Below are 13125 nucleotides of genomic sequence, written 5' to 3' on the forward strand. Positions count from 1 at the left end.
AGGCGTTGAGAAGATTGGAAGAGGCCTCGAAGAACTCGAGAGGATCGGGATCCTACTCGAGGTTGTCGATGACCTCGAAGTCATGACAGAGGCCCTGGGTATGATCACTGGCTGTGAGGTAGTGACGGCCGTGGGTTTGTTCTTTTTCGGCATCGGCGTCAAAGACAGCGTCGATTCAATCGACCCATGCGTCGATGAGCCCTTCGATAATGGCGTCAATGACGCAGATTTATGCGTCGAAGGGACCTTCGACGATGGCGTCGATGGCACAGTGCCTTTGCTCGAGGGTTCGTGACGCTCTCGAGTAGTTTCTTTCGCCGGGTGCAACGACTCACGGCGTTTAGATTTTTCGGGTCTTTCACCCAGGGTATCACCCTCAGCTGTCTTCGAGGGGGTCGAGGCCGCTTTCTCGAAGACGCTAAGCATCCTTTTACGGAATTCCTCCCACTCAGCCTTAGAGCTATGTTTTGTGGGGCAGGTGACTCTTTCCGGAGAAACAGAAGAAGTAGACGAGGAAGGGGATCTTCGACGTCTCTTACTCAAATGCTTGGATCAGGAAGAGTGGTGGGAACTGCTTCAAGACCTAGAACGAGAATGTTTCCTGTGTCGGTGAGGAGACTAATGTCTCGACTCTGCCGAGGAAACTTTCGAAGGAGTTATAACTGTCTTACCTCTCTCAAGCTTCCCCTTACGCCCCTTTAAGCCTTTCGCCGCCATGGACATGCAGTCCTCGCACTCCGAACATTGGTGTTCCGATCCCAGGCACCACAAACAGATCGTGTGAGGATCTGTCAACGACATTTTCTTTCCACAGTCTCGATATTTTTTGAAGCCGCACCGTGGAGTCGTCAGTTCGGATGAGGAAGCCATTGAGTAAGAGTTGGTATTCTCGAGGAATAATGAATATATTCTCCGACTAACGAACTGAGCAACGTGATTCCGAGGCCCATGAAGCGCGGAAAAACGGAACTGAGCAACGGACGCTGCGCGAGTCTATTTATACGCATGATGACGTCGGCGCCAATACGGAGGCTGTCGGGGGACATCGGCTCGAGGGACATCGACGCTCAGCGCCCTGTACTGAAAAAATATTTCCAAGGCCAGCAAGCTGGAGATGATCTATCAAGATAAGGAATACGTCGGAGGACACAATCCCTTCGAAAACCGGCTCTGTTGCTGCCTTCGGCAGGAATTTCCCGATGGGGTATCAACCCTGCAGGACTTTCGGTCCAGAAAACCCCTGAAACCGGAGGAAGGCCGAGGCTGCGAGGACGTTCTCTGTGCCCTGAAAGGCGGTTTCACCAGGACCGACAAAGACTTGGCGGTCTGAGTGCTATCCTTAGTGTTGGTCAGTTCAACGTCCGTTGAGGAATGGAAAAGCTCCTTCCCGTCAAAGGGCAGGTCCAAAACCTTATCCTGCACCTCCTTAGAGAACTTGGTGGCGTGCAGCCAAGCCTGACGAGAGGTGTCCACGCCAAGCATGAGGCCGCGGGCCGAGGTGTCAACATGATGCGCCGCGGCCTCCAGCATGTCCTGCGTCAGGACCCTAGCATCTGACAAACCTGCTCTGAAATCCTCTAGCTTTTCGGCGGGAATAAATTCCTCAAATTATGACAGACCTTTCCACATTTTCATATTCGCCCCGCTAACACCAGTTCTGCGTTCGTTTGACGTAACTGCAGAGCTGAATTAGCGAAAATCCTCCTTCCCAAAGAGTCAAGAGGCTTGTCCTCTTTAGCCATAACCTGTGTAGCCGTTGCAAAAGACGATGCAGCAAGTCTGGATTGCAAACTGGCCGCAGCCACTACCGTGGAGGAGGGGGGCGGACACAACGCTAAAGCCACATCTTCCGGAGAATATATAACGCGCATCAATATTCTTGTTGACAAAAAGTCCAGAGTGTGGTTTTTCCCCAAACTTTACGGACCTCGGACAAACGTAATTCTGCAAGAACAAGCCGGTACGCTCCGAAGGAGACATGGTGAACGCCCCCTGAAAGCGCGCCCTCCTGCGGAACGGGTGCCTCAGGTACTGGAACATCCAATAAACACATGTCCAGCACCCAGTTGTGAAAGGCTCTGACACAGCGGGGCTGGTCATCGCTGTCCTGATCCTCTTGTGCGTCGTCCAGCAGATCCGGTTCAGGCTGAGTTGCATCAGGCAACACTGTAGACTTGTCCAAAGGGGACAACGGAGGCAAGGGAGGAAGAGTCAGGGGAGGTCCAGCCGGTAAAGGTGGCGCCGGAGGAACCACAGGTGCCGCAGCTGGGATCGTTGGAGCAGGCGGGCATATCTCCCTAAACAAGCCTTGAAAATACTCCTTCATGGGGTCGGAATGCATTAGTCTTTGAAACTTGCCGAAAAAGCCGTCCTCCGCCGTGATTTTGGCGTGACTGAAGGAGGCCTCTCATGAGAGGAGTAATTCCAGGGATGCAAGGGAGAGGGGTGCCAAGAGGGCCCTTTTCCACTGGAGTCCACATAAATCAAGGGCGCCGATGTCGTAGGAAGCGTGACAGTGTGCGGAAGGGGCATCCGAACGTTCCAGTCATAAAATGGACGAAAAGGATGTTCACCTGAAAACCCACTCCCCACACCTAGGGCCGATGGCGTAGTTGTAAGGGAGGTATCCAAAATGGCTGCCGTAGTCTTGGCGGGAGCGGCCGCCATTGTGTCAGCACCTGAGGAGAACTGCGACACGTGTTGAAGTGAGACAGGGGTCACCACAGGTGGGTTAGGGGTCTTCATTTTAGCCTTGATACAAGGAACCTCGGCCGAACCGGTGCTGCGAGGCCTAGAATGTTTTTGAGACATGATATATCAGCCAGAGAAGCCTTCAACGGAAAGACCTCGGTACTGCCGGTAACTGAGGAATTACAGTCTAAGACCTCACTCCGTGCCCCCTCAACAGGTCTGGTGTCACCGCTTGAACAGGAACGATGAGGAACACACCTCACTGACAAAACCTTAACAGGCCTCTCAGAACTGTTGGTCACCCTAACCAAACGAGGGGCCTCAGACCCGAGCCCGGTATCTAAAGCCCTTTCACCACGGGCCTCGAACTTTTGTACGGTACTAACAGCCTCAACTGAGACCTCAGGGCGTACCCCTGTGTTTTTATGGGAAGTTCCAGCCAGAGCGACCTCGAAGCAAGCTCCGATACCCGCCGCCACAGTAGAGCTGGGCCCACAAATAGCCCCCACAGGAGGGGCCTCGGATAGTAATCCGGTGACAATAGGCCCCTTACGGAGACTCTCAGAGAAAACTCGGTACACTTTTTAGGCCTAGAAGACACCTCAGGGCAAACCCTGGTAATAGAGCTTTTGACTCCCCTCCCGGACCGGGAAGGAGTCCCACGGCCGGGGTGCTCTAAAAAGTAAACAACTCACCGGGCGTTTCTTCTTTTCTTCGATGAAAGTAAGTAAATGCAATGGGGGAGCGTGCTGGAACACCTCCTCCCACCACTCCAAACGACGTTGGAGCGCCCGCACCGAAAAGGAGTCGCAGTAAAAGCACAAGTGCCACCGGTGGTCCGGACCCAAACACTCTAAACAAAGAGAAAGGGGGTCCGCCCTAGCGAAGCGTCGCTGACAAGAAGAACAAGTACGAAAATCTAACTGAAACGGCATAGACTGACTCGCGACCGCTAAGCCGGAGCAGGAGAGGAGGAAACTGGAAGGAAAAAATCTTCCCAAGATGCAAGTGCGTCCAGTCCCGATCAAGCGGAGAAAAGGACTGATGGGCGATGCGCTGGGCGGAGCTAAGGAAGGCGGGGTTGCAGCCGCAGGCGGTGCCCCGCGTAAAAAGAGAGGAAGGACACATTTTAGAAAAATGTGATACTTTTTACAAAGTGCTCTGGTCCCGTCCCACAGGATGGAGGAATGTCCCATAAGTATGGAGGAAAGAAAGGGGACGAGACGTAGGAGTAATACCAGCTACAGATAAGACTGCATCAGCAAAGTGCATGGAGGGGCCAGGAGAAGGTGAATATAAGCAACTCTCTATCAGCAGATGTTCCTAGAGGGGTTGTGTAAGTGAACAGTGTGCACCGACATCTCTGCGTAAGTAAACACAATCATAACAAGCCTTAGAAGTGCTAAAAATATTCATACCTGGTTTGCGAGACAATGTCTGTAAGAGCACCACCTTGCAGGAACTCCATCAGCACCCACAGCTCCTCGCCCACCAAGTAGCTCTTGTACATCTCCACCACGTTGATATGGCGATAGTCTCTCATGATCACCACCTAACAATGAACATGTTTCACAATTAAAGCAAAGTGCAAACAACAAGCTCATGCATTGCATTTCAACAGCTACAGTGTACAGGCATGACCAAACTGCACTGATATTACCCAGCACATAAATGATTGACTTATAGGAGGGCGGCGGGGTGAACCGAGTATCCATGTGTTCCTACGGGGATCTTAATACAGGATGCATATAGACAAATGGCAATGAATGGTAGCAATTAACATAAAATGCAGTTTCTTTTCCATCACTGTATAGATTTCCCAGTTCTTAAAACAGAAAAAAAGCGTTTAGCTCATTTCCAGCAATTAGAGTAGGTCTTCCATCGAGGTGCCAATCACATTACAGCTGCAAAGCAATACACGATTGACTTTTTAAAAACTAGCAGGTGATTGAGAGGAAAAAATCATTACCTTTGCGTACACTGTCCTATATTTGACAACACTTAAAAGGTAGACTTTGCGCCATGAAGAGGCGGGCTAATTTACTTGCATTGCAAATACACACATTTTTAGCCAGAGAAAGTTAACCAAGCATTGGCAAAGCAAATAGTTTTTCTTTGCAGCTATTCATTGCATGTTATGTTTAAAGAAATGAATGTGTGTAGGCCACATAAACAACAGGTCTATCTCAAAGAACATACAAGCTAAACGCCTTGCCATCACGGGACTATTGTTATATGCGTTTTTGCCTTCTGATAGCAGATTAAATACTTGCAACATTTTACTTCAGCAGTTTAGGGACAAAAGTATGCAGCTTACACAGCCAACTACAGAGTGGCATCATCAATCATGTTAAAACATACCTTTAAACTCAAATTACCAAGGACCATAAACGATGTCCAACAGAAAAGTCTAACCCTTAACCAGTTTACTACAAGGACAAACATGAAGACTGTACCACTTCGAAATAGAAAACAGACATACATGATATCAAATATAAAGTGCAAGTGATTATGTACTACTTCATAACTATCATTTGCAGGAAGTCAATATTGTGATGTACCACAGCCCAGCACCAGTTTACCACCGGCCATACCCAGGACAACTGGTATAATGCAACAGTGTGAAGGTGACATGCTCATTTTTGGATGAGAAATATTCTAATCATTCTGGCCTTACCTCTTACTTCTGGGACAACTGAAGTAGCTTCTCTACTCAGTACATTCCTGCACGTTTCATGCTTAATAACAGAGCTTAAGTTTAATACAGACTTCAAACCCCCAGTTGAGAAGGTCCCACAGTTGCAACAAGTAGGAATACCATGCATTGATCCATATGCAGGATTAGGGAGTGATTGTTTCATCATAATAGAGCAAAGTTCTCAGATAACATCACATGTTATGCATCCAGCATGAAGCCCCCTTTACAAACACTCCATGAAGCCTTTAATTCTTTTTTTTAGCCTTCGTCCCTTTCCATCCCGACTGGCACCTCACTTCCCAGTGAGAGGAAGGGAAAGAGAGCAAACAAGAAAAAAAAGAGACAGCGAAAGACAAAATTGGTTAATTTAAAGGGAGGAAACACATTTTATTATGAAGTTATACAGAGAAGGGCATGGATTGTGAGAATGATGGATAGGCACTGTGCCTGAAAGACAGCCTTACAAGGCTAGAAGTAGGAGTATGACCGATTACTGCAATGAAGGATACAGATTAGGACTAACCACTACAATGAAGGCAAAGGAGTAAGTAAAGGATTGGGACGAAGGATTATGAAGAGAACAACTGTTGAAGACTATAATGAAAGCAAGGACTACGAGGAAGGACTATTATGCAGTAGAATTACAATGATGAAGGAGAAGAACTATAACAAAGGAGAAGGGCTAGGCTAAAGTGGAAGAACTTGGATGATGGAGGACTAGGGTGACGTTCTATGATGAAGTACATCACCTTGCTATGATAAAGGATTATGATACAGAAGGACTAGGACCAAGGACTATGATGGAGAAGAACCAGGACCAATGACTGTAATTAGGGAGAAGCACTATGATGAACTGGAAGGAATAGGATGTAAGACTATGATGAAGAAGGACTTAGACAAAGAATTATAATGGAGTAGATTAACTATGATGGAAGTCTATAATGGACTATAAAGAAGGAAAAGGATTGTGACAAAGGAATACAATGAAAGAGAAGGACAAGGACAACACACTTACAAAGCAGAAGGAAAAGAACAAAGAACAATGATGCACTCTAACAAATAGGAACAAAGACTGACAAAGCAGGACTAAGACAAGGTGATTATGATGGAGAAGAACTATTATGACGGAGGACTAAGAAAGAAGGAATGCGATGAAGGAGGAGAACTAGGATGAAGTACTACGATGAAGGTGCAAGACTAGAACAAAGGACTATGACAAACTATATGGACTAGTTTGAAAGACTGATGAACCAGAGGGACTTTGATGAAAGACAACAATGAAGGAGAAGGACTATTATGAAGGAGCACGACAAAGGAAAATGACTATTATGAAGGAGCATGACAAAGGAGAAGGACTTGTACAAAAAACTATGATGAGAAGGACTAGGATGAAAGACTATGATGAAGAAGGACTAGGACAAAGGAGAGAGCTTATGATAAACAACAGATGACAAAAAAAGAAGGATTGGACAAAGGATGTTGATGAAGGAGAAAGACTGATGTACTATAATGATTAAGGACAATGCTATAAAAAAGAATTACTATAATGAAGACATACTATGATGAAGGAGGACTAGGATAAAGGACTCAGAGGAAAACGACTAGGACCAAGGATCACATCAAATGATTATGATAAAGGAGAATAACTATTATGAAAGAGAAGCATTAGGACAAAGGACTGGGATGAAAGAGAAGGACTGACAATGACTGATGGTGTGCTATGGTGGAGTACAACAAAGGACCATGATGATGAAAAGGACTGTGGTGAAGGAGAAGGGCTATGAAGAACTATGGTGAAGGAGAACGTTTATGACAAAGGACTATGACGAAGCACTAGGATGAATGCCTAGGAGAAAAGACTAGGATGAAGGATTATGAAGGTGGAGGAATATAACTGAAAAGAAAGACTATGATGAAGGGAAATAACTAGGAGCAAGGGCTATGATGAACGAGAAGGACTAGGATGAAAGACTATGATAAAGGAGGGCTAGAATGAAGGACTTTGATGAAGGAGAAGGCCTAGGAGAAAGGAGAAGGGCTATGACAAAGGTCTATGATGAACTGGAAGGACTGAGAGGAAATTACTAGGTCAAAGCAATACGATGGATGAGAAAGACCGACGCAAGGGAAGGACTAGGAAGACGGACTACAATACTATTACTAAGGAGAAGGAGTAGGGAAAAGGACTAGGACAAAGAAGAAAGAAGAAGACAAAGGAGAACAAAGAGGACAAAGGAGAGGGACTATTGTATTGCATTTGGTTATTTATACAGCACTCTTTCCTCACTTGTGTGGCCTCAATGCGTTTCTTCCGGTTGGAACGCCCTCAGTGACCGTAGTCTATGTGCTGGAGAGTTCTAAGAGGTTTGGGTTAGGAGATGCATGTGTGCATTTTTGCCGGTCTAGGAATTGGGTGGCTGGCTAGGCTCGACTAAGCAGCCCAGAAAGAGGCCAGGCACGTAAGTGGGTGCTGTTGGAGGTTGCGGTACAGTGCTATTGTTGAGAGTGTCGATGTGTCGCTGGCTATACCGAATTTCCTTTTGTAGGCAGTCGCTGCATGCTAGTGGCAGAGGTGTTGAGGCACATTAGGTGTTTCAGTGTTAAGGCTATATGTGCTGCTAGACCGGAAAGTGTTAGGCAAAGTTTGTATGCAGTACCCTTTGGGACCACTACACACAACTAGAACTACAGGTGTAAGCAAAGCAACCTTTGGTATAAGTCTGTACTACACAGTTTTGGTAGCAGAGCTGAGCAGCCAGGCTTATCTCAAAAGGGGAGTGTGAGCAGTAATGATGTTACACAGAGGTCTACAATCACAAGTGTTCAAATAAACTCTTACACTCAAGGTTTCTTTGATAAATACTTATTAATTTATTTATCTGTCAGTTATAAAACATTCATGAGAAGGAGGCAATATAATCACACACAAATATACTTTGATACTATTTCAGGATAGTTTCCAAGAGGAGAAAAAAGGCAAAGATTATTAGAACATGAAAGGTTACAATTATTCTTAGACAGTGCAAATACTTTGAAACCACCAGAAGTCTCGATTTAATTCAATAGGCTAGGCCAAAGTCAATGGGCTAAAGTCTTGGATAGGTTCTGGTAAGTAAACGATAAAGTCTCTGCACAAGTTCTTGGAAGTAGTTTGTAAAAAGAAGAATCATATGTTGGGTCACAAGCTGATTAGGCCTGCGAGTTGCAAAAGTTTCAAGCACTTTCACTGCGAGAGGTAAGTACTCTCAGTCTTATTTCACAGTACCTTACAATGAAGAAAAAGATGCAGCTTAAGACTTCTGTTCCTGGCAGTTCCTGCAGATCTCGCTGTTCCTGTTCCTCAGTCGTGGGGACAAGAGGGAGGACGTCAGGGGACTCCTGCACTGCACTGGGACTGGTCAAAAAGCTAGCACTTGGCAAACTTCATTTTCAGTGGCTGTGAGTAAAGCACACAAACTGGTGTCCCTCTCCCTGGTTCTACGGTTTCTTGTAGCAACTCTGAGGAAATTCAACCAGCTCCGGGATAGGTGTCCAGGTGGCTTACTTGTGAGTGATTGGTCCCACCAACTCGAAGGGAGAAGTCGTCCTTGCAGGGGCTTCTCTGTCGAAGTGGACTTAGCGATTCGGACCTGCAGCAGGGCTTCACCGGGCAAACCAATGGTCCAGGAGTTGCATCAGCTGTCCTCTTCAAGCTCTTCTTCGGTTCCTTCGTTCCAGTGGTCCCTTCCAAGCCAAGAGACTCGCCTTTTATTCAGTTCTCCCATTCATTACAGCCTAGCTGTCACCCAGCAGAGTGGCTGTCCTTGCCGGACAGTCGGCCAGCCAATCACCACAGAGTGCATTTGGGTCTCCTAGGAGACTAAGCACAGGGAGTTCAGGCACCTCCCTCACTTCCTGTCCACCCCAGACACTCGGGCGCCAGAGGCGGTCTTCACTCCTGAAGCCCGCCAAAGGCGAATGAACAAAGATACCAAACCTGGTGTGGCGTGCAGAGAAAAACTCTAGAAGGACCTTTCCACAAAGAAATTGTGAAAACAGAAGACCGGGACCTATTTTTACAGATTGGGCTCAGACTCCATCTTGAAAAACATGGCTCCCACAATTTAACGCTACCGGCGCTCGCGGTTGGGAAAAATCATGGTTGTTTGCTGTAAAAACCCTGCCCCCAGCCATGCCACCCAGCCATGTCCCCAGCCATTCTTAGAGGGTAGCATTTGACTGCTACATGAGTATCTAGACACAGGGGATACTAAGTAACCCCCCTCCAGCACTCAATAGGAAGATAGGTTGTGCTGGGTCTAGAAATTTAAAAGACTAGTAAAGTCAATTTCACTTTACTTACTCTGGGAAACAGTACTTTATCCGAGAGAAAGTATTTAAACCTTGAGAAAGCCTGAAAAGGTTTCCCTGTGCCACTGCACTGAGGGTGCTGTTTGACACAAATGAAAAGATGATTCTTATGGAGTTGGTTAGACTCCATAACCAAAAGAAACAAAGAAAACAATTACAATTAAAAGTACAAACTCCCAAAGTTCAGCAAAAGAGCTGTGGGTCTCTATCGTAGAGAGGAATTAGCACATTTTTGAGAATTCTCCCTAACAGAAAGGATAGCCGTAGCTGCATTCTATGATGCATGGATGTTTGGCCGTGTCTGTGGCCTGTGTCCAGAGATGTGGTGTAATGTATAAGTAACGTAGTCCTCAAGGTTATACGTACTGTAGTCTTCGCAGTGGTTCGGCTGGAGCGATCTTCGTCCATTGCGGACAGCGTGGTCTCGTTCATGGTCTCTCTGGTGCAGGGTCTGTGCATGCGCTAAGCCTGAGTGAGCACGGGTGAGTTTATTGTGGTGTGCCTCAGCTAGGGCTGCAGGCTTCCCTGGCCTATTTATCTCATTATTTGTGGTCTCTCTTCAGCAAGGGTCTAGGGGAGTGTTGCGCAGCTGACTTAGTTGCGGTGTGCCGCAGCGAAAACTGCTGGCTTCACTGGCGTTTTTGTCAGGATTAGAATGATGTTGTGCACTGGGTGAGATGTGTCAGTAGTGTAGTCTTGAGGTACAATTGTTCAGGGGAATATTGGGAAAAGCCAAGATTTTAGGGCCTTTCTGAATTTTAGTTGGGTTTCAATGTTGCGAATGTGTAGTGGTAGGGAGTTCCAGATGATTGGTGCTTGGACGGAGAAGGAGGAACCGCCCAGTCTGGAGGAGTTGTGTGATGGGATCACTAGGCGAAATGCTGTGCGAGATATGAGATTCCTAGAGGGTCTGTAGGGAACGATATTGTATTGGATTAATTCCAGTCCGGTGTTGTAGAATACGCAGTGGGTGATGCACATGGCTTTAAAGGAATTGCATCAACTAATCGGGAGCCAATGGAGCACTCTTAGGGTAGGGCTGATGTGCTCTCTGGTGGTTAGGTTAAGGAGAAGGCATGCGGCCGAGTTTTGGATTCTTTGGAGTTTCCTTAGTAGAGATGCTGGGGCTCCTAGGTAGAGGCAGTTTGCATAGTCTAGGAAGGACAGGATGATGGAGTTGATGGCCGAAAAACGGTGGGGATATGTGAAGGTAAGGGAAAATACGCCTGAGAATCCGTAAGTGGAAGAGGCAGGTTTTAGATACGAAAGTCGTGTGTTGGGTGAGGGATAAGTCTGAGTCCAATGTGCACCCAAGGTTTTTTACCACGTTAGAGATTGCCGGTGCTCGTTTTAGTGGGGTGGGCCATGGGATTGGTTGGGGGAGGAGGGCTGTTTTCCCGCAAACTAGGATTTCAGTTTTCCCAGGGTTGAGGATGAGGTGATTGTTCGTCATCCAGTGGTCAATATCCGAGAGGCATGAGAACAGGTCCGGACTGCTGTAGCCTTGAGTTTTGGGGATTTTGAGGATGATCTGGGTGTTGTCTGCGTAGTTGTAGCAGGTAAGGTTGTATGAGCGAATGATCGCCGGAAGGGGTGATCGGTAGAAGTTTAAGATTAGGGGAGATACTGATACTCCTTGTGGGACACCTTTATTAACGGGTCGTGATGTGGATGTGAATTGGTGGAGGTGCATGATTTGTGATAGTTTTCAGATGAAGGAGGAGATCCATGAGAGGGCCGTGTTTCTGATTCCTAGTGATTGCAGACTCTCTAGTAGGATGGTGTGAGCGATGGTATCAAAGGCTGCAGAGAGGTCCAGCAGGATGAGAACCGCGCAGCCTTCTGCGTCGACTGTTCTTTTTAGATCTTCCCAGATGGAGAGTAGGGAGGATTCTGTTCCCCTTAGTGGTCTGAAGTCCGATTGTGCAGGGTCTAGGAGATTGTTGGCTTTGTCAAATTGGCCAAGCTATTTGTGAGGCGCTCAGTCCATAGTTTGGCGATGAAACGCATGTTGGAGATAGGCCAGAAGTTCTGGGGGAGGAGTGGGTCGAGTGTCGGTTTTTTGAGGATCGGTTTGATATAGGATGTTTTAGGGCATTCAGGAAAGATCCAGATGTGACTGAGTGGTTAAAGATTATGCAAGCAACACTACCTGCACAGGTGGAGGCTAGGATGTTTTTGAGGAGTGAGGGTGGCCAGGGGTCCTGCAGGAAGCCTGACAGGCAGCTGACTGTGATGAGCGAGAGGAATTCTAAGTGTGTGATGGGAGAGAAAGAGTCTAGGCATTGTATTGGGGGTATGGACGTTGGTCTGAGGGCGGCTGGGTGGTGGCAAGGGTATATGTTTTAATTTAGAGATGATGGCAGAGTCTTTCGTGGATGGCATTGTGGAAGTGGAGTGATAAGGCGTTACAAAGGGCTTAGGAACTTGGTTGGGGTAGGCTCGGGCAAGCAGGGGATTTGAATTCGGCTATGATTCTATGTTGTTTCTTACTTGAAAGTTTAGGATTCGGTTCCCATAGAATGTTTTTCTTGCTTTTTTTATTTCCTGTCTGTATGTTCTGGTTGCCCCTGCTAGGGCGGTTTTGTTCTGGGCTGACGTGTCAGCTCTCCATGTCCGTTCCAGACGGTGCTTGAGAGTTTTGAGTGATTTGAGGTTGGCGGTGAACCACCTAGGGGTTGCTCCTTATCTCTGAGTGGCCCATTTTGTGGGGATGAGGGGTGTGAGGGCATTTGTGAGCCAGAGGTCAAATGGTTCGATATCTGGGGGTCCTTCCTGGAGGCACAGTGTATGGAGAGAGATGAGGAGTGAGTGGTCCAGACCTGGGGTGATTACCACTTTGTCCCATAGTGGAAAAGTGGGGGGTAGTTGGCAGTGGTCATGTGTGGCCTAGAATGATAGCCGCTGCGCTCATGGGTATGGTGAAGTACAATGCTTTGCGATCAGCCCGTGATAGGGAGTGGGGGGGCTGGGTAGATATATTTGTGTTGCTGAAAATCACGTCGAGGGTGTGACCTCTCATGCGGGTGGATGTGGAGATGTAATGTTTCAGGTTTAGTGATTGTAGGTTGTCTGTGAGCGATCTGGTCATGGGGTTTGACAGCAAGTCGAACCATAGGTTGAAATCCCCTAAAATGGTAAGAGATGGGTGTAGGATGAGGTCGGTGGCTAGTGCTTCAACAGGAGTGCCTGCAAATTTTTGTTGTAGCCCCGGGGTCTGTAGATGAGTAAGAAACTGAGGTGGAGGGCGCGAGTTGGAGTTTTACCAAGAGAGATTCGTAGTCTGATGTTGGTGGAGGTGTCCTTGATTATTAGCTTGAATTGGAGTTTATGTAATATTGCAATCCCCCCTGCCCTTTGCGATCTGTTCCGGACAGTGAGGTTGT

General features: G+C 47.2%; 1 protein-coding gene across 6 annotated transcripts in view; it reads right to left on the bottom strand.

The window, feature by feature from the left end:
- Positions 1 to 13125, bottom strand: part of PAK6 (p21 (RAC1) activated kinase 6) — a 939585-nt gene that overhangs the window by 155314 nt on the left and 771146 nt on the right. For all 6 annotated transcript variants that reach the window (XM_069637521.1, XM_069637525.1, XM_069637520.1 and 3 more), the window contains one exon: positions 4110 to 4243. In XM_069637521.1, coding sequence (XP_069493622.1) covers positions 4110 to 4243 — 134 coding nt within the window. The remainder of the gene's footprint in view (positions 1 to 4109; positions 4244 to 13125) is intronic.

This window comes from Ambystoma mexicanum, chromosome 14, assembly GCF_040938575.1.
Source record: "Ambystoma mexicanum isolate Mex_15411 chromosome 14, UKY_AmexF1_1, whole genome shotgun sequence".
Classification (NCBI taxonomy): Eukaryota; Metazoa; Chordata; class Amphibia; order Caudata; family Ambystomatidae; genus Ambystoma; species Ambystoma mexicanum.